The sequence below is a fragment of the Pinus tabuliformis genome, chromosome 3_2 (genome assembly GCF_031772625.1).
Source record: "Pinus tabuliformis cultivar Carrire ecotype Pingquan chromosome 3_2, CPIR1, whole genome shotgun sequence".
In the NCBI taxonomy this organism is placed as follows: domain Eukaryota; kingdom Viridiplantae; phylum Streptophyta; class Pinopsida; order Pinales; family Pinaceae; genus Pinus; species Pinus tabuliformis.
Genome location: NC_142302.1, coordinates 166,744,630 through 166,763,480, shown reverse-complemented (window position 1 = coordinate 166,763,480; position 18,851 = coordinate 166,744,630). Strand labels below are relative to the sequence as shown.

Sequence of the window (18,851 nt, the reverse complement as noted above, 5' to 3'; positions counted from 1 at the left end):
AAATGACCTTGCCTAAGTGCAACTGAAGCATGAACAAGGTGTAAAATGACTCATTAGACACTGACATGATAATGACAACCCTATGAATGATGATAAACTCAGCTGAATGGTGACATAGATGGGCATTTGGGCAACTTTGAAAAGAGTGGGAGCAAACCCTAGACCTAATGCCTAGTGACCAAATTTTGCTTGAAAACTCTTTGAAATGACCAAATTTGACTTGGAAACTCTGAGACCACTTTGTAAGAGCATATTTGATCACTGGAGGAAGGCTGGAAAGACTGACACTAACAGAATCCATACACCAATATGCGTTTTCAAATCAATACCCTTTTTTCGCTCCGCCGAAAGCGACATATGAACGAAGAGCAAAAATCAAGTTACCCAAATTCGATGGTAACGAAAAATGCAGCGTTGCTTGGCTCAATAAAATAGAAGAATATTTCAAGATTTATGATATTGACAATAATGACGAAAATATCAGGCATGCTTCCATGAAAATGGAAGGCGAAACATATGATTGGTATATGTGGTGGAAGAAGACGACACTTGCTATCAATTGGAGGAAATTGAAGGATGTGTTCTTTAAAAGGTTCCAAGGTGTTAAGGAAGAAGAGTTCTCAACACTCACCAAATTATGACAAAAAGGCGATGTGGATGAATACACTCAAGAATGGGAGACTTTAGCAACACGAGTATCTGGATTATCAGAATCTCATCTCATTCAATCGTACACCTCGAGACTTAAACCCCATCTACAAGCAAAACTTGAGCTCCATGACATTACGTCAATAGAAGTAGCAAGACAAAAAGCAAAAGCTGTTGAAAAGAAATTTGAAAAGAAGTTGTGGTCAAACATTGAAAGAGTATATTCGAGACGAAGATTTCCCCAGTCTACGAACACAGATAATACAAAATATGTTCCACCACATCTTTGGGAAGGAGACAAATCTAACGTGGAAATGCAAAGGATGAAAGAGGGCAAGTGTAAACGTTGTGGTGAAAAGTGGGACCCTAAACATAGGTGTGCTAAAGGAAAAGAGACCAAGAACCTGTATAAATGTGAAGCAACTAATGATTCAGGCAGCAATGAATCAGATGTAGAAGAAATCGAAGATGCCCCAAAATTCTCTCCAGAATTAGATAATGAGAGCATTCCGCGAGTATCATTATCAGCTATGACAGGCATATCACAGCCCCAGACATATCAAGAAGAACAATGTGATGGTTCTAATTGATACCGGTAGCACTCACAATTTTTTGGACTCAACCATGGCGAAGAGACTCAACATTTTTTCATTTCCCATGCCTAACATGAAGGTCATGGTAGCTGATGGTAAAAAAATTGAAAAGGTAGGGAAGTGCCATAAAGTCAAATTGCGGATTCAAGACTTTAATTTAGAATCCCCGTTCTACATTGTACCATTAGGTTGAGTGGATGTGGTCTTAGGTATCCAATGGCTACAAACCCTTGGTACTTACTCTACCAACCATCAAAAGCAATTTATAAAATTTAAATGGGAAGGGCAGAAATACAAATTATATGGGTTCCACCCACCTGAAAACCAAATTGTATCACATCCCAGATGATGAAAATGATTCGGAAGGAAGCACCAGGTTATGTAGTACAGTGTCATCAGTTAGAAATATTAACTTCAAATATGGTCAACGAAGAATCACTAGAAGTACAGGAGTTGATTCAAAAACACGAAAAAGTATTCCAAGACCTGCCAATGAAGATGTCGCCTAAAAGAGAAATCGAGCATACAATAGAAGTCAAAGCAGGATCAAATCCCATCAACATCAAACCATATCGATATCCACATCATCAAAAACTAAAATTGAGAGATTAGTCCAAGATCTTTTAAAGTGTGGCATCACCTCAAAAAGTAAAAGTCCGTATGGTGCTCCAATTGTATTAGTTCGCAAGAAAGATGGATTGTTCAGATTATGCGTCGATTATCAAGGGCTAAACAAAATAACAATTAAAAACAAGTTTCCAATTCATTTTATCGATGAAATGTTGGATGAACTACATGGCGCTAAATATTTCTCAAAATTGGACTTAAGGTCAGGGTATTACTATTACCAAATCAGAATACTATTGGAAGACGTAGCGTTGTGTTCCGAACACATGAAGGTCACTACGAATTTAAAGTAATGCCCTTCGGTTTAACTAATGCACTAGAAACATTCCAAGCTACTATGAACAAGCTATTCCGTCCATATCTAAGGAAGTTTGTGTTAGTGTTCTTTGATGACATTTTGTTAATTTTAGGATATCAATGGTATGTTCTATGCTTAAAGCAATTTTACTTCAATTTTCTTTATTAGCCCAATATCATATCCAGTATAGCAATCACATCAACATGATAGTAAAATGCAGATACAACATAAAAAATAACAGTAGAAGACAAGCCAACACAAAAGGACACAAGATATGGCACCAGCGAGGGACAAACCCCAATGTGGGGAAACCCTTGATCTCTTATAATTCTTCAAAATTTCAACAGAGAGAGAGAGTACAATTTACAATATTCACTTGCCCAAACTGATCAGTCAAAACAGCAGAAATAGAAAGCCCTAACCAGAAAGTCAACGTTGGTCAACAGGGTTGAAATTGACCTCCAAAACAGCTCGGTCAACCTTGGTCAACTCGGCCTCCAATAGCAAGATAATGCAGCCCAAAACAATCCAAAAATAATCAATCAAATCTAGTCAACAAAAGTCAATGCAGCAACCTGAATTAGGGCAGTCAACGCTGGTCAATGCAGGGGTCAAACTGCCTCGATTTTTGTGCCCAGAACAGCGGCCTGCCCAAACAGATGTCTCCCTCACAAAACCGAAGTCAAACAGGGTCAACGTTGGTCAAATTCAGCCTCTTGAAATTTCAGCCTCCTCTGGTCAACGCAGCAGCTAGAAAAGGCAGTCTTCCTTTCGCACGTGTCGAGAGAGAGAGGCCCAGAAATCCATACCAATCAAGATGAGAGAGAGAAAGATGAATGAGATGAGATGCCAAAATGAGGAGGAGGCACCTTGTATTTATATGCTACGCCTCTCGGAAAGAGGAATCCAAGAAAAATATCAACTGCCTCATAAGAGTTGTCCAAAGTGATGTTTAGCCCTAGTTACCAAATTTAACACATTTTAATTTACAGTGAAACTTGGAAGGAGCACCTACAACATCTGGAGAAAGTTCTTACTTGTTGATTTGGGGTAGCATCGGATGTGCTCTAGCAACGAAATTTGGTGGAGAGGTTAGGGCACATGAGATTTCCAATACCCAAAAAAGGTTTGGGCAGATTCTAAACAGTTAGGGAGATATTAAAATAATTAATATTTTTAATGGAGTCCCTAAGTCTAAACTTAGGAAAATTAAAATATTAATGTGGATTAATATAAAATTGTGTTAGAATGATCCAAAAGACATGGATCAAGGCAGATCTAATCTTAGCCGTTGATTAGGGACTTACTCTCGGCCATGGATATGTCAACGAGAAAAGTATAAGAGGAGGCTTGAGGGTCACTTGGAGAGTACACCAGATGATCAATCATTCTATTCTCTAGAGTGGGGTTTGCTAGGAGAGATAGAATCAGTGATAGGAGTTGCAGCTGAGGGGCAGTGAGTACAGAGAGACAAGGAGGCAAAGATAGTGTCGGGAGATCAGCATAGGAGCCAGAGAGAATGACGCAATAGCAGCCAGGCCTCACAAAGAGGCAACCAGGAGCTGCACAATGCTTCAGAGAGGCTAGCATAGTTGACACAGAGGGCCAGAAGGCTAATGCAGGGCCTCCTGAGGCTGACGCAGGCCCATTCAGGGTGACGCGGGGCTAGCGCTGGGCAGAGAGAGGCTGACACAGTGCAGAAAGGCAGACGCTAGGGTTTCTGGGGCAGATTGGAGCTGAGGAATTGTCAGAGTGTTTATCCGAGGTTTGGGACATTTGTCTCAGACTGAGAGGTACTACTGCAGAGGGCATTCTCTATTGGGTAAGCTGGATTTGGCACCCAGATCGTACTCTAAAATTGCTTAATAAGAAAACCCTCAGATAGCTGCACCGATTTTCCCGCATTGGGATTTTCCATGGACATTGGTCCAAAAATAACAGTGTCATTTTGTATGCTTGTTTCTATTTCCTTCAGTTGATGATTTGTAATATGTTGAGCATGCACTAGTGTTTATTTTCAGTGTTTACATTGTAAATAACTTGTTAAGTAATGGAACAAGTAGGTAGGAATAAATCAGTAAAGTGCATGGAGGGTTTCTAACTGATAGACTTAGAAACTTAAACATGGAATCAGAGCGTGGTTGCAGATCACAGGAGAACTGAGGACATCAATCGAGTGGAGCAATAGCAGCAGAAAACAGTTGTCCCGAGTGACAGAAGTTGTTTCTAGCAGAGTAGCAACAAGGGAAGGGTGACGCAGTGCTTGTGTCATCAAGGGTGAGCTAGGAAGAGGCAGCACAGAGGCTATGGGAGGCAAAGGGAGACTCACGCAGAGCCACGCAGAAGCTAGGAGGCTGAGGCAGTTGGCTGAGGAGGCCGAGTTGTTGGTGTCAGGATTGCACAGAGCCTAAGAGCTCTCACCTTCAGGTTGTTGGGGTTTAGTACGTTGTGGGAAAGTTGCAGAGTGGAGCTGGTGGGGTACTGTAGTCAGAATAGTACCTAACAGGGCAAGGAGGAGGGAGTTGCTACCCAGGGTTTCTAGCCGAGAAATCCAAATCAGTGGTCTAGTTGCACAGACGATCAAAGTAGGGGGCATCTCGACATCAGCAGAAGGATTTCTAGGAGGGAAATCAAGACTCAGAGGGAGTCACATCGAGAACTTCCAGGAGGGAAGTAGAAGAGCAGCATGGCACTACACAGAGTAAGAGACCAGGACAGACTGGACGAAGCCTCAAACTTCGCAGTCTGGAAGGCCAAAATCTTATCTGTACTTGACAAAAATCGTGTCAAGCACTTCGCCTTGAGGACGATAGCGATCCCAGTTGACCTAGCTGATAACGACAAGTACGAGGAGGCAATGGCGAGGGCCAAGAGCATCATCCTTGACGGGGTCAAGGACCATGTAGTACCACACATTGCCGAGAAGGAAACGGCAAATGAGATGTGGGAGGCCCTAAAGAAATTGTACCAACATACTTCTATGCAGAGAAGAATGTTACTAGAAAATCAGATGAGGTCATACCAGATGAAGAAGGGAGAACCAATTGACACCTTCCTCGGTGGACTAAATGAGATCCGAGATCAGTTGACTTCCATAGGGGCCACGCCGGATCAGGAATTAATGGTGAGGACAGCCCTGAATGTAGTCTCAGAAGACTAGGAGGTATTTGTCCAGAGTATACTGGGCAGAGGGACCCTTCCACCTTGGGAGGAGATGTGGGCAGCTCTTCGCCAAGAAGAGATTAGACGGCAGACAAAGGCAAGAAGCAACAGTAAGGGGATCAGAGTCAAAAAGGAGGAGGAGGAAGATGTTGCCCTAGCATCTGAGGGAAAGCAAGAAAAACGAAAGAAGGATCACTCTAAGATCAAGTGCTTCCACTGTGGGGAGTTGGATCATTATGTGACGCAGTGTCCAAGGAAGAAGAGTAAGGGAGAGTCTTCCAAGACTAAGGCAATGCCAGCAAGGGCAGAGAAGGAAGTGGAGACAGACGATGATTGTGCCATGAGTGCACACGCGCCGAGCGGAAGTGGGGACACATCGAGCTGTATTCAGGCGGACTACAGGTGATGAGGGGCAGGATCCTCGAGGTACCCAGCCTCTTAGATTAAACCTTGCTACGGGAGCCCCGAAGAGGAGTAGCAGGACTAGCAGATGTGGGAAGAGATGGATGCGGATGAAGTAGCAGAGAGAGCTACAGTGCAGGATTCCCAAGACAGCAAGAGGCTAGCAGGTTGCAACAATGCGAGAGGCACAGGAGTGTTTCACTAGTGCAAGATGACACAGAGGTGTGCAATGGTGCGAGATGCAGGGAGTTGTTGCAGCAGCGCAAAGGTCAGAGAGGGAGCACTTGTTAACGGCAAAGAGAGCTTCAGCATTAGGAGGGTCTCTAGCCCAACAGAGAGGTCAGAATTGGGAGATCAGTTACTTACTTCTCAGTAACTAAGTTGTATTGCAATAGTGGGCAGCACGATGCAGCATGATGAGAGGAGATGCAGTGCAGATGCAGCAGTGGCAGTGGCAGAGCCATCAGATGCAGTAGTGGCAGTGGCAGAGCCATGGGCAACAACACGGATGCAGAGGGAGTTGTCGTACAGATGCAACAATGGCAGTGGCAGAACCATGGGCAGTAGTACAGGATACAGCAGTGCAGAGGATGGTGGGCAGCAGGCCTAGCATCAACACAGGGACCAATGCCGGATGATCAGAGTAATACTCAGTGAGGAGTATTGCTAGAGCACAGTCCTTGCTAAGAGGGAGTGTTGATTTGGGGTAGCATCGGATGTGCTCTAGCCACGAAATTTGGTGGAGAGGCTAGGGCACATGAGATATCCAATACCCAGAAAGGGTTTGGGCAGATTCTAAACAGTTAGGGAGATATTAAAATAATTAATATTTTTAATGGAGTCCCTAAGTTTAAACTTAGGGAAATTAAAATATTAATGTGGATTAATATAAAATTGTGTTAGAATGCTCCAAAAGACATGGATCAAGCCAGATTTAATCTTAGCCGTTGATTAGGGACTTAATCTCAGCCGTTGATATGTCAACGAGAAAAGTATAAGAGGCTTGAGGGTCACTTGGAGAGTACACCAGATGATTAGTCATTCTATTCTCTAGAGCGGATTTTGCTAAGAGAGATAGAATCAGTGATCGAAGTTGCAACTGAGGGTCAGTGAGTACAGAGAGACAAAAAGGCAAAGATAGTGTCGGAATATCAGTGCATGAGCCAGAGAGAGTGACGCAGTAGCAGCCAAGGCTCACGTAGGGCCACGCAGAGGCAGCCAGGAGTTGCGCAGTGCTTTAGAGAGGCCAGCGTAGCTAACGCAGAGGGCCAGAAGGTTGACGCAGGGCCTCTTGAGGTTGATGCAAACCCATTCAAGGTGACGCAGGGCCAACGCTGGGCAGAGAGAGGCTAACGCAATCCAGAAAGGCAAATGCTGGGGTTTCTGGGGCAGATTGGAGTTGAGGAACTACCTAAGGGTTTATCCAGGGTTTCAACCGGGACATTTGTATCAGACTGAGAGGTACTACTGCCAAGGGCATTCTCTGTTGGGTAAGCTGGATTTGGCACCCAGATTGTACTCTGAAATTGCTTAATAAGAAAACCCTCAGATAGCTACACTGGTTTTCCCGCATTGGGTTTTTCCAGGGACATTGGTCCAAAAATAATGGTGTCATTTTGTATGCTTGTTTTTGTTTCCTTCAGTTGATGATCTGTAATATGTTGAGCATGCACTAGTGTTTATTTTCAGTATTTACATTGTAAATAACTTGTTAAGTAACGGAACAAGTAGGTAGGAATAAATCAATAAAGTGCATGGAGGGTTTCTAACTGGTAAACTTAGAAACTTCAACATTACTGTGTTGGAAGAGCATCAGTTCTATGCCAAGAAGTCCAAATGCACTTTTGGGAAAGAAGAAGCAGAATACCTCGAACATATAATATCCAAGGAAGGAGTTAAATGTTGATTTGGGGTAGCATCGGATGTGCTCTAGCCACAAAATTTGGTGGAGAGGTTGGGGCACATGAGATTTCCAACACCCAGAAAGGGTTTGGGCAGATTCTAAACAGATCAGGAGATATTCAAATAATTAATATTTTTAATGGAGTCCCTAAGTCTAAACTTAGGGAAAATAAAATACTAATGTGTATTAATATGAATCTATGTTAGAGTGGTCCAAAAGACATGGATCAAGCCAGATCTAATCTTAGCCATTGATTAGGAACATAATCTCGTCCGTTGAGATATCAACAGGAAAAGTATAAGAGGAGGCTTGAGGGTCACTTGGAGAGCACACCAGATGATCAATGATTCTATTCTCTAGAGCGAGGTTTGCTAAGAGAGATAGAATCAGTGATCGAGAGAGCAGCTGAGAGGCATTGAGTACAGAGAAACAAAGAAGGCAGAGATTGTGTCGGGAGAGCAGCGTAGCAGCCAAGGAGGGTGACGCAGAGCCAGCAAGGGCTCACGCAGGGCCACGCAGAGGCAGCCAAGTGTTGCGCAAAGCACCAGAGGGGCCAGCGCAGCTGACACAAAGGCTCCCAAAGCTGACGCAAGGCCTCCTGGGGCTGATGCAAACCTAGAAAGGCTGACACAGGGCTAGCGTGAGATAGAAAGGAGCTGACGCAGTCCAATTTGGGTAGACGCTGGGGTTGCAGAGCAATTTTGTGCTGAGGAGCTGCCAGAAGGGTTTACCGAGGTTTCAGCCAGGAGATTTCTCTCAAACTGTGAGGTATAGCTGCTAAAGAAATTCTTTGTTGGGTAGGCCAGTTTCGGCACCCAGATTGTACTCTAATATTGCTTAATAAGAAAACCCTCAGATAGTTGCACCGGTTTTCCCGCATTGGGTTTTTCCGGGGACATTGGTCCAAAAATAATGGTGTCATGTGGTGAGTTTGTTCTTGTTTCTTTTAGTTGTTGATTTGTAATATGTTGAGCATGCACTGGTGTTTATTTTCAGTATTTACTTTGTAAATAACTTGTTAAAGAAAAATAACAAGTAGGTAGGAATAAATCAGAAAAAAGTGCATGAAGGGTTTCTAAACTAAGTAAACTTAGAAACTTCAACAGTAGATCCTAACAAGATCAAGGCTATCAGAGAGTGGCCAAAACCAGTTAATATCTCCAAGCTAAGAGGATTCTTAGGGTTGACCGGATATTATCGAAGATTTATTAAAAACTACGCCCATATAACCGCACCCCTATCAAATCTTCTAAAGAAGAACTCATTTCGATGGAATGATGAAGCAGGAAAGTGCTTTGAAGATTTGAAGGAAGTTATATCTAATGCCCCTGTATTGGCAACTCCAGATTTCTCAAAACCATTTGTAATTGAATATGATGCTTTGGGTTTTGGCATAGGAGCAGTACTAATGCAGGATGGTCATCCAATCGCGTTTGAACACAGAAAGCTCAATAAGCATGTTCGTCTCAAGTCTACATATAAAAAGGAAATGCTTGCTATTATGCGCACATTAGCCAAATGGAGACAATATCTCTTGGGAAATAAGTTCTTAATACGAATAGATCATAATAGTCTTCAGCATCTCCTCCAACAGAAAACGCTATCTACAAAACAACAAAAATGGATAGAAAAAATCACTACCTTTGACATGGATATATTACACAAGAAAGGGAAAGATAACATAGTAGTTGATGCCTTGTTGAGGAAAGACGAAGAACCATCGTTACTCGCAGTGTCAGTGGTTGTTCCTGAATGGCTTAATGAGATTCGAAGTGAATACGCAAAAGATCCAGAAACAAGTGCTATAATCAATAATCTTCCTCAGAATTCAAAATTTGAATGGAAGAACGATATTCTATGGTACAAGGGAAGAATTTATCTAAATGCAGATTCCAAATTTAAAGCCAAGGTTCTCAAAGAGTCACATGATTCACGATCAGTCGAACATGTGGGATACTTTAAAACCTACTACAACGAATAACAGTCATTCTTTTGGAAGGGAATGAGCAATGATATTCAAAAATATGTAGCTGAATACGATAAATGCCAGAGGAATAACAATGAAAATATTATGACACCCAAACTACTTCATTCCTTGCAATAAATGCCAAAGGAATAAAAATGAAAATATTATGACACCCAGACTACTTCATCCCTTAAACATTCCGAATCAGAAATGGGAAGAAATATCAATGAACTATATTGAAGGGTTACCTATATCCGATGGTAAGGATAAGATTCTTGTAGTAGTCGACAAACTCACCAAGTATGCTCACTTTATTGCAATGAAGAAATCAAACTCAGCAAAACAAATCGCTGAGATATTTTGCAAAAATATTTACAAATTACACGGATTTCCAAAGGTCATTGTGAGCGACAGAGATGCCAAATTTAAGGGTAATTTTTGGAAGGAATTATACAATCATATAGGAACCTACCTCAACACAAGTTCTGCCTACCATCCTCAAACAGATGGCCAAACAAAGGTTGTCATTAAATGTTTGGAAGCTTACCTATGTTGTTACGCCACAGAAAAACAAAATAAGTGGGTTCAGTGGTTACATCTTGTTGAATGGTGGTACAATTCTACTTATCACACGTCAACAAAAATGACTCCATTTCAAGCTCTGTACGGGTACAAACCTCCAAAATGGAAGGACCTGGCTATCATCCAGACAAAACTACCAGCTATTAAAAACCAGCTAGAACAAACCCAAAAGGTCGTCCAAACTCTTAAAAGAAAATTTAAACATTACAAGAAACCGTATGAAGCAGCAAGCTGACCGAAATAGAACCGAGAGAAAATTTGAAGTTGGAGAATGGGTATTTGTCAAGCTCTAGCGATACAAACAACTGTCCTTAAAACAAAAAGGAAAAAATAAATTGGCACCAAAGTTCTATGGACCATACCAGATCAACAAAAAGATCAGCCAAGTTGCATATAGTTTAAGCCTTCTGGATAAAAGTCGTGTCCACAACGTCTTCCATGTATCCTGCCTTAAAAGGGCACTTGGTGACCATCAATCAGCGCAAACAACACTTCCATCCTTAGATGATGAAGGAAGGGTCATTTCAAAGCCAGAAGGTATCATATCCACCAGGGCAAAGAAGCTCTGATCTCGAGTAATCAAGGAATACCTAATCAAGTGGAAGGACTTACCAGAAGAAGAAGCTTCTTGGGGGACTAAAGCGTTTCGTCAACAACATCCGTCGTTACATATGCTTTGAGGACAAAGCATCTTTTTGGGAGGAAGGTAATGTTATATTAAAAATAATTATTCTGTAAACTATTAGCTTAATTCTGGCATAGGGCATGATCAAAGATCATGCCCATTCATCAAGAGGCATGTAGGGTTGTATTTAAGCCCGAGCCTCTTAGTGTGTAAAACATCGATTTCATTCATTAATTAATAAATATATAACTTGTTGATAATTGCTGAGTTTGTCGATTCCAGATCAAGGCCGGTTTAATTACTAGCCTTTAAATAAGCCATAAGCCACATTAGAGAAGAATACCATGGGAAAAATCATGGACCAGAGAATTTTACGTTTTTTATTTTATTTTGTATATTTTTTTTCATCGTATTTATTTTATTTTGACTGAGTCAAAATGTTAAATATTATAACATGGCTACCATATTAGGCTAGAGAGCACCTCTCCACACAATAAGCTAGTAAAGCCAAACCACTTTATAACTATGGAATAGACCAAAAAAACACACAAAAGTATAAAAATATAAATAAAATAACTAAGTCAAAATCACTTTATTAACACCTATTTCTAATATCTAGTTAATCATTATTAACTTAATATTACTTTAACATTGTTATTCATGACCTATCTTAAGGCCACAATTGTACTTGTGCAAATCTCGTGCTCTCTTATGTAACTGGTTATTATATCATTATGATTATTATATATTGGGTCTTATCATAATGATTTTTTCACCCTAACACAAACATGCTACCTTTAACATGAGGATACGTGACAATATCAACTCAATGGCTAGTCCTAGATGCGTCAAAAGGGAGCAGATAGGTCGAGTGTTATGTCTCTTCTTCTTTGTAACATGTGTTGAAGCTTTTGTAGCGATTGGGATAAGATCCACCTTCATGTTAAATGGAGTGTGAAAGCAGTAACTTGAAAATAAAGTTAATATAATAAGGGTCACAATGACTAAGTGATCCAGCCTAGTGATAGTGTGTTAGCGTCTTTGATTAAGGTCAAAGTGACCCAACTTTGTAAAAGCGCTTTTTTATTAGGGTCATTTTAGATGTTAATGACCCTCTTTTAATATCCAGATCCAGCCTAGTGTTAGTATGTTTAATAAAGGTCAGAGTGATCCAACTTTCCACTAGTTTTCTTTTCCTTTCTTTTTTTAGGGTCATTTCAGATGTTAATAACCCTCTTTTAATGTTAAAAGGTTAGTGAAGACCAGTAGCATTCTCAGATACATGAATAAAACCAAGGACTCATGGTGAATAAAAATACACATTTCTCACATCTGCTTCTCAATTGTGTATGTGAGCATCCTTCGTAATTTAATAACATTTCGGTATTTCACCAATCTAGATCCATCTTAGCTCCAAATTTATCAAGCGCCAAAAGGGATCAAATCCCTCAAGGTGCAAACCTCTTTTTTTAAGTGTAAAACTTGAGGAAAGGTTTGCACCTTAAGAGATTTGATCCATTTCGATGCTTGATAGATCTGAAGTCAAGATGGATCTAGGCTGGTTTAAGATATATATATATATATATATATATATATATATATATATATATTCATGTCTTTAATAGGCTATATTACATAAAAATACTATTGGCAAAACCATGGGTTGTTAAAACCTGGAGCCCAAAAACCGCCAACGGTAAATTGACTCTATGACCTCAATTTTACCTGAACTACCATAACAATATTTATAAGCATTAGTTTGTTATAATTTTTTTATTTTTATTTTTATTTTATTTTATTTTAAATAATTTTACCTCTCCAATTTTTTATTTTTATTTTTGTTTTAATGTCTTTATTTTGACCAAATAAAAATGCTTACATAACATAACAGGACATTGCATCTCTTCCATACTGGACTGGAGAATGACTCTGGCACAATAATCTATTTATTGCAGTAACAGAAAACAAACATAAACATGGAGTAAAAATGACAAAATAACATAACCAATAAGCACAGTGGAAAATTGAAGTTCAACAAGTTCCCACCGCACGAGGAAGAAGTCCTTTGGCCCTCCGCTTGTTGTTCACATTACTAGCTAATGATTTTGCCACTCTTGCCAACTTCATCGTCCCCTGTATTCCCATGTTTTTAGTAATGAAACACATTAGAAGATGACATTTGCAGCTCCAGCACACATATAACAAGATGAAAATTTAAAACAATAATGTGTATTTGTGCTATCAAATGTGGTAGAGCGCTGGTAATAACTATGTGCATAAAAATAGATATTACGTAATTTACCATTCCAAGCTGGCCATTGGCCAAGACTACTGTTAAACCCTGTCTTGAGAAATATGTAGCCCATGCATTCTTGTCTGCAGTTGAGACCATGTCTACTCTATTCAAGACTAAAATTTTCTTTTTAGCTCCAATCCATGAATCCATCTGTTGAAAGTGTAACCTTTTAGCGTGCATAAAGAGCATGACCACAGCAATAAATAGACCAAACAAATAATAAGATAGATACCCTACATGATGAATCCAAGCCTTGAAAAATGGATGCAATTGACGTTCATAAGCATTTACTAGCATAATAATCTGTGTCTGAAAGCAGAGCACTTCACCTCTGGATGTCCAGTGGCCATAGGTATCCTTGCATCCCGTACTTCTATAACAACATCCATCAGTTTTAATTGTTGTTTTAGTTCTTTTTCTGCCTTTGCAATATGGCCTGGATACCACTGCCAAGCTAAGCTCAAATTAGTAAAGTGAACAGAAAGAGATCATGGATTCCACAAAAGGAATCTTATGACTTAAACACTTTAACATCATGACTTGTTAACATTACGCATGCTGTTTGAAAATCTTGCTTTAACTGTTGCACCTGAACAACCCGTGAAGACCTTAGCCAACGACTGATATCTAGATCAAAGTCTGCATGTACAGTTTCTTGGTTAAGAATGGAACTCCTATTCGAGGAAATAGTCAAGTTACCATCTACTAGCCAGTTTGGAACCCCTCTTCTTTCTGCCTGTCAACCAGAATGAAAGTCAATTTTTCAATGCATTTCTCCAAATGTGTAAGAAACAAATGATCCAACTGATTTAGCACCTAGATTACATTTGAAAATCATAGATCAAAGTATATCAAGCAACCCCCATCTTAAGATATAAAATACTACTGCATCAAAAATCGAAACTCTTAATTTCATCACTGAAGTGTTTATTTGAAAACAACAGAAATTACATGAGAAATTAAGGATTTCAGATCAGCAGTTCTCCAAGGGTATAGTGAGTAAGAAGGTGAGGAGCAAGTTGACTCTAGTACAATTCTTACTGTTTGTCAAACTTGTAAATCAATCCTCATCTTTATTACTGGATAGTGGTTACTTAATTTTCCAAGTGCGTGTGTGTAATCTGTCTGTAGGCAGATTAATCCCCCATTGGCAGAGAATGGCTTATTGCTCATTCAGACACTGGCCACTCATTCAGAAACTTGTTTCTATCCAATTTGTCTCAAAGCAAGTCCCCCATGTCAGTCTCACTGTAACGATGACATGGCAAAAACAAAAATTCTTCGGATGTATCAGAAGGTATACTTAACAACCCTCCGATGTTTTAATTGCTCCAGAATATTTGTATTTTGTCTATAGTACTATATCAACTCATATTCTTCTTGGTTACTTTCCCAGAGGCCTTTCTTCTGAGATTGAGCTTAGATCCTACTTTAGGGAAACTTCTGAGATATAAAATTTAGAGGTTGTTCAAATTCAGTATCATGCCAAAGGCTTTTATTCATTTATATTTGAGACTTGAATAAACAAGGCATTTCTCTTCAGGAGGCAAAGGCATTGCAGAGGAACCTTGCAATCATAATTTGGTGGGCCAATGATTTCTTTGATGTAAGGGAGCTTCTTACAATGCCCTAAAGCACAATGCCCTTCTAGGAGATTACACGCACTCATGCTTTAAGGAGTTTCTTCTGCCATGAATGTCACAGAACATAAACCCCAAGGCTAACCATTGATGTCGATCTTTCTAAAGAATTGATTGTAAATTTCTGCATCGATGTGGTAACTATGCATCCATTCACCTAGTTTACCATGTGAATGTTTCCAGTTCTTGTTTATGTGTTAATTCTTGAAGCATAAAATAAAGGTTGCCCTCAGTTAGCATTTTGGGTTCTCAGAAGCATTCTTGTCAGCAGCAAAATGCCAGTATGTTTATGACAATGGAGAAGATATGTAGAGCCACATGCAGGAAGTTTAGAAGGCTGTTTTGACAAGAAAACAGCAGGGATTAGCACTTTCAGTATGCTTTTTGCTGCGGTATAGAGGTATTGGTTCTTGCATTTGTCACAGCCTTCATCATTTTTTATCTGTTATTTCCAGATCCATCACATTAAAGTTTTTTGTCAACTTTTTGAGCCAGCAAATGTGGCTCATCATCAGGACACTGGTAAGAAATCTGATCAAGCGTTGAAAGATAAAGAGGTGAGAGATGCAAGGTTAAGAAATGGACAAGAGATGTTAGGTAAACGTTAGATGGTTAAAAATAATAATAATAAAGAGAATAGTTAATTAATATCAAAAATTAAATGGTTATATTAATTAATGTGATGGATCCAGAAATATCAGATCAAAATTGCTCTACTCACAGAAGGTTTAACTCTGAAAGCCTTCATCATTCTTTGATTGGGTCAGCAGAGAGTCAAAAGTTAAAGCTCAGAATGGCATCCCTGAAACTACAAATAGCGTTAAGGGGATTCGCAATCATAGGCTAAAGAAAAATGATGAAAGGACAAATGCTTGTCTCATCCGTTTCTGTGATATTGAAGACTGTTACAGACTTAAGGATATAGTCATGCTTTCTGCAGATCATGCCTACTCAAGCGACATAACTCAGCCATGCATCATCAAGAGGGTTTTCCTCTTGTTTGTGCTCATGAGGGTTGCAACCATTTGTTCTTAATTGCTGGTCTTAAAGCCTTAATCTCCAGTGAGGCACTGGATAACTTATTTAGACCTTCTCTTGGGGCATTTGTGGCTTCTAGTAAAGGTGTCATAGAGATTTCAAGAAAAATCCTGATGCGCTGATGCCTCTCTCGAAGAGTGGTGCAAAGGCAAGGATGTTAAAAGGTGACTTGGTTGTGGGTTCAAAATTGAAAAAAGCTTAAGATACAGTGAAGAACTTAATAGTCAGTGAAGTAAATATTATTTTATGGGATAACCAGCATTGACATAGATACTACAGCAGCAGATATGAGTATTTATCATCACCAGAACTAAAGTGTTTTAAGGAAAGTAACAAATCAGCATATAGGTGTTGAGATTTGTAGCTTGGGAGGTACTCCAAACCCTAGGCTTGAGGGTTGTGGAGGAATTGGCACACAAGTATGGCTTGTGGGCATGGAACCCAAGCATGTATGCGTTGCGCCCGAGCTTGTGGGTGAGAATCCATGAGGATTATTGGACATGTGATGGATGGAGATGATAGAGGACATTGAGACAAATCCAACACAATGAAAATCATTGAAATCCGAGTTGTCTATGTGGAGATATTAATTTTTGAAGTTAATGTGTGGGTTTGGTCAAGGTCGGCTAGGTGTTTAGAGACCTTGTGACAAGTTGTCAAGCCCACACATGTGACTTGATGGAGCCCTTGTATTGTGTATAAATATAAGGTGGAGGAGAGTCATTTAACATATCCAAGAAGCATCTTTCATAGTCTACACATCAAGAAAGGAAGCTTGAGTGTGGGCAGTGCAAGTGCAAGAACACGAGTGCAGAAACACAAGTGCAAGCAACACAAGTGAAGGTTGAGCATGTAGCAAACTGCACTAGGGTGACGCAAAAGCTGCGTAGGGCTAGGTATGTATTGTCTTGATGTGTTAAGGTTGAATTGATGCTAGTGGATGATGTCCTAGGAGAGGACAATTTGGAAGTATGTGAGCAGCCAAGAGGAAGGGTTACCTAGGTAGTTGGCTGCCCTAACCAGTAGCAAATGCTACAACAAGGATTGGTCACTAGTGGTCTGTTGGAGGGCAACGTGAGAGTGGACCAAGTGTGGATAGTGGATTGGGCATTTATGGTGTGTTGGAGGAGAGCGTGATAGTGTCCAAGTTGGAGCCCGGCGTGTGTTGGAATTTCTAAGTCTAACCCATTAGAAACCCTTCATGTACTTTACTGATTTATTCCTACCTACTTGTTATGTTAATTAACAAGTTATTTACCATGTAAATACTTGAAATAAATACAAGTACATGCTCAACACATTATAGATCATCAACTGAAGGAAATAGAAACAAGCACACAAGTGACACTTGTAATAACCAAATAAATAAAGCTGAAATACAGGAACCGTAAAATATTTAGAGTACCTACCTGAACTGCTGCGTGCTGCCTGCTCTGGTGATGATGCTGCGGCTACTCTAATCCAATTACCGGAAGACCAATTTCCACCCAGCCAGACTGAGCAGAGCCTGGCTACTCAATCCAATAAGCTTCCCAACAGAAGCTCACTGTCCCCCGTGCCCAGAACCTCAGACGGATTAAAGCTCTTCCAATGGCAGAGCTCTCTCACTGCTGAATTCCTCCTCTGGTTTCAAACTCCGTTTTTCCTCCCCGTACTCGGTTCATATTTCCGGTTTTAACCACGGGCTTGGCGGTGGCCGCCCTCCTGCATGCAACCACCGCCTCCCTCCCTGATGCCACGCTCCTGTCCACGTCCCTCAGACCAGAAGCTAATCCCTGAGTTTATTATGAATCTTTCACTTTATTTGGTTTTGCCTTTAAATCGTATTAAGTTTAAGATAATTCATTTTGGTATTTAAATTTTAAATTTATAAAGTTTGATTTGTATTTTTAATATAAGGTTTGATTTACATCTATATTTTAAATATGAAGTTTATTAATATTATTTTAAATATAAAGTTTAAAATTTTATATTAGTTATTTATTTTTATTATTTCTTAACTTTTATAAATGGGTTGTTACATACACTCCCCCTTCAGAAAACTTCGTCCCGAAGTTAGAGTTTTGTTATGTAAAAAATTAGTTAGATTAGGTTATTATTTAATTTTCAGTTAAATTAGATGAAAGGGCACGATCATAAGATCATGCCCTTTCCCCAAAGGGTGTCCATGGCGGTATATAAGCCAGGCATCCGCAATTGTAAGAATCATCATCTGTCTATTCATTTATTAATAAAGTATTTTTATATATATTTCTGTTATCCGGAAGTTTTACACTTCATATGGTATCAGAGCGAGTTCGCTCCTCGGGCTCTATTGATCTGCTGCCGTCGCTTTCGTTTTTCTGCCACAGGTTCCTTCACTCATTCAACTCCACTGTCGTGCTCCCACTCCCTATTCTTCCACCGTCCGACTGTGCAACTGCGCTAGTATTCCCATCACTCCGTTGTTCTGCCGTCTCAGTGCCGTCCCCATCATCCTACTGTTCTGCTGCCGCTATCTCTGTCGCCATCCTCTTACCGGTGACCTGCGTCGTTTTCCATTACAGTGGGCTCTTCCCATTGCGGGTGGTTCTGCGGTGATACGTTGAAGGCTGCGTCGTTTTCCATTGCAGTGGGCTCTTCCATTGCGGGTGGCTCTGCGGTGATACACTGAAGTCTGCGTCGTTTCATTGCAGTGATCTCTGCGGTGATATTCGCTTGAGGTTTGTTTTTTTTCTTGAACGAGGTGACCCCCCCCACCAACAGACGTGACTGTCTGTTTTATATTTAACGCCAAAATATATTACGTTAAATTATATATAATATATTACATATATATATATATATATAATTAAATTATATATTATATATTATATATAATATATAAATTTTAATTAATTAAATACATATATATATATATATATTCAAATATATATAGCGTGAAATATATATTACGTTAAATTATATATTACATATATAACGTATATATAATAATATTATATATATATATATATATTATATATAACTTAATTAATTAAATTTATTTTAATTAATTAAAATTTATATTTATATATATATATATAAAAGTTAAT

At 39.7% G+C, this 18,851-nt stretch overlaps 1 protein-coding gene across 2 annotated transcripts in view; it reads right to left on the bottom strand.

The window, feature by feature from the left end:
• Window positions 1-18,851, bottom strand: part of EMB3129 (GTP-binding family protein) — a 199,191-nt gene that overhangs the window by 129,974 nt on the left and 50,366 nt on the right. For both annotated transcript variants that reach the window (XR_016256911.1, XM_089416020.1), the window contains exons 2-5: window positions 13,692-13,838; window positions 13,432-13,548; window positions 13,109-13,252; window positions 12,853-12,939 (exon numbers count right to left, since the gene is read on the bottom strand). Coding sequence is in view for 1 of the 2 variants with exons in the window: in XM_089416020.1 (XP_089272146.1) it covers window positions 12,853-12,939; window positions 13,109-13,252; window positions 13,432-13,548; window positions 13,692-13,838 (495 nt within the window). In the remaining variant the exon portion in view is untranslated. The remainder of the gene's footprint in view (window positions 1-12,852; window positions 12,940-13,108; window positions 13,253-13,431; window positions 13,549-13,691; window positions 13,839-18,851) is intronic.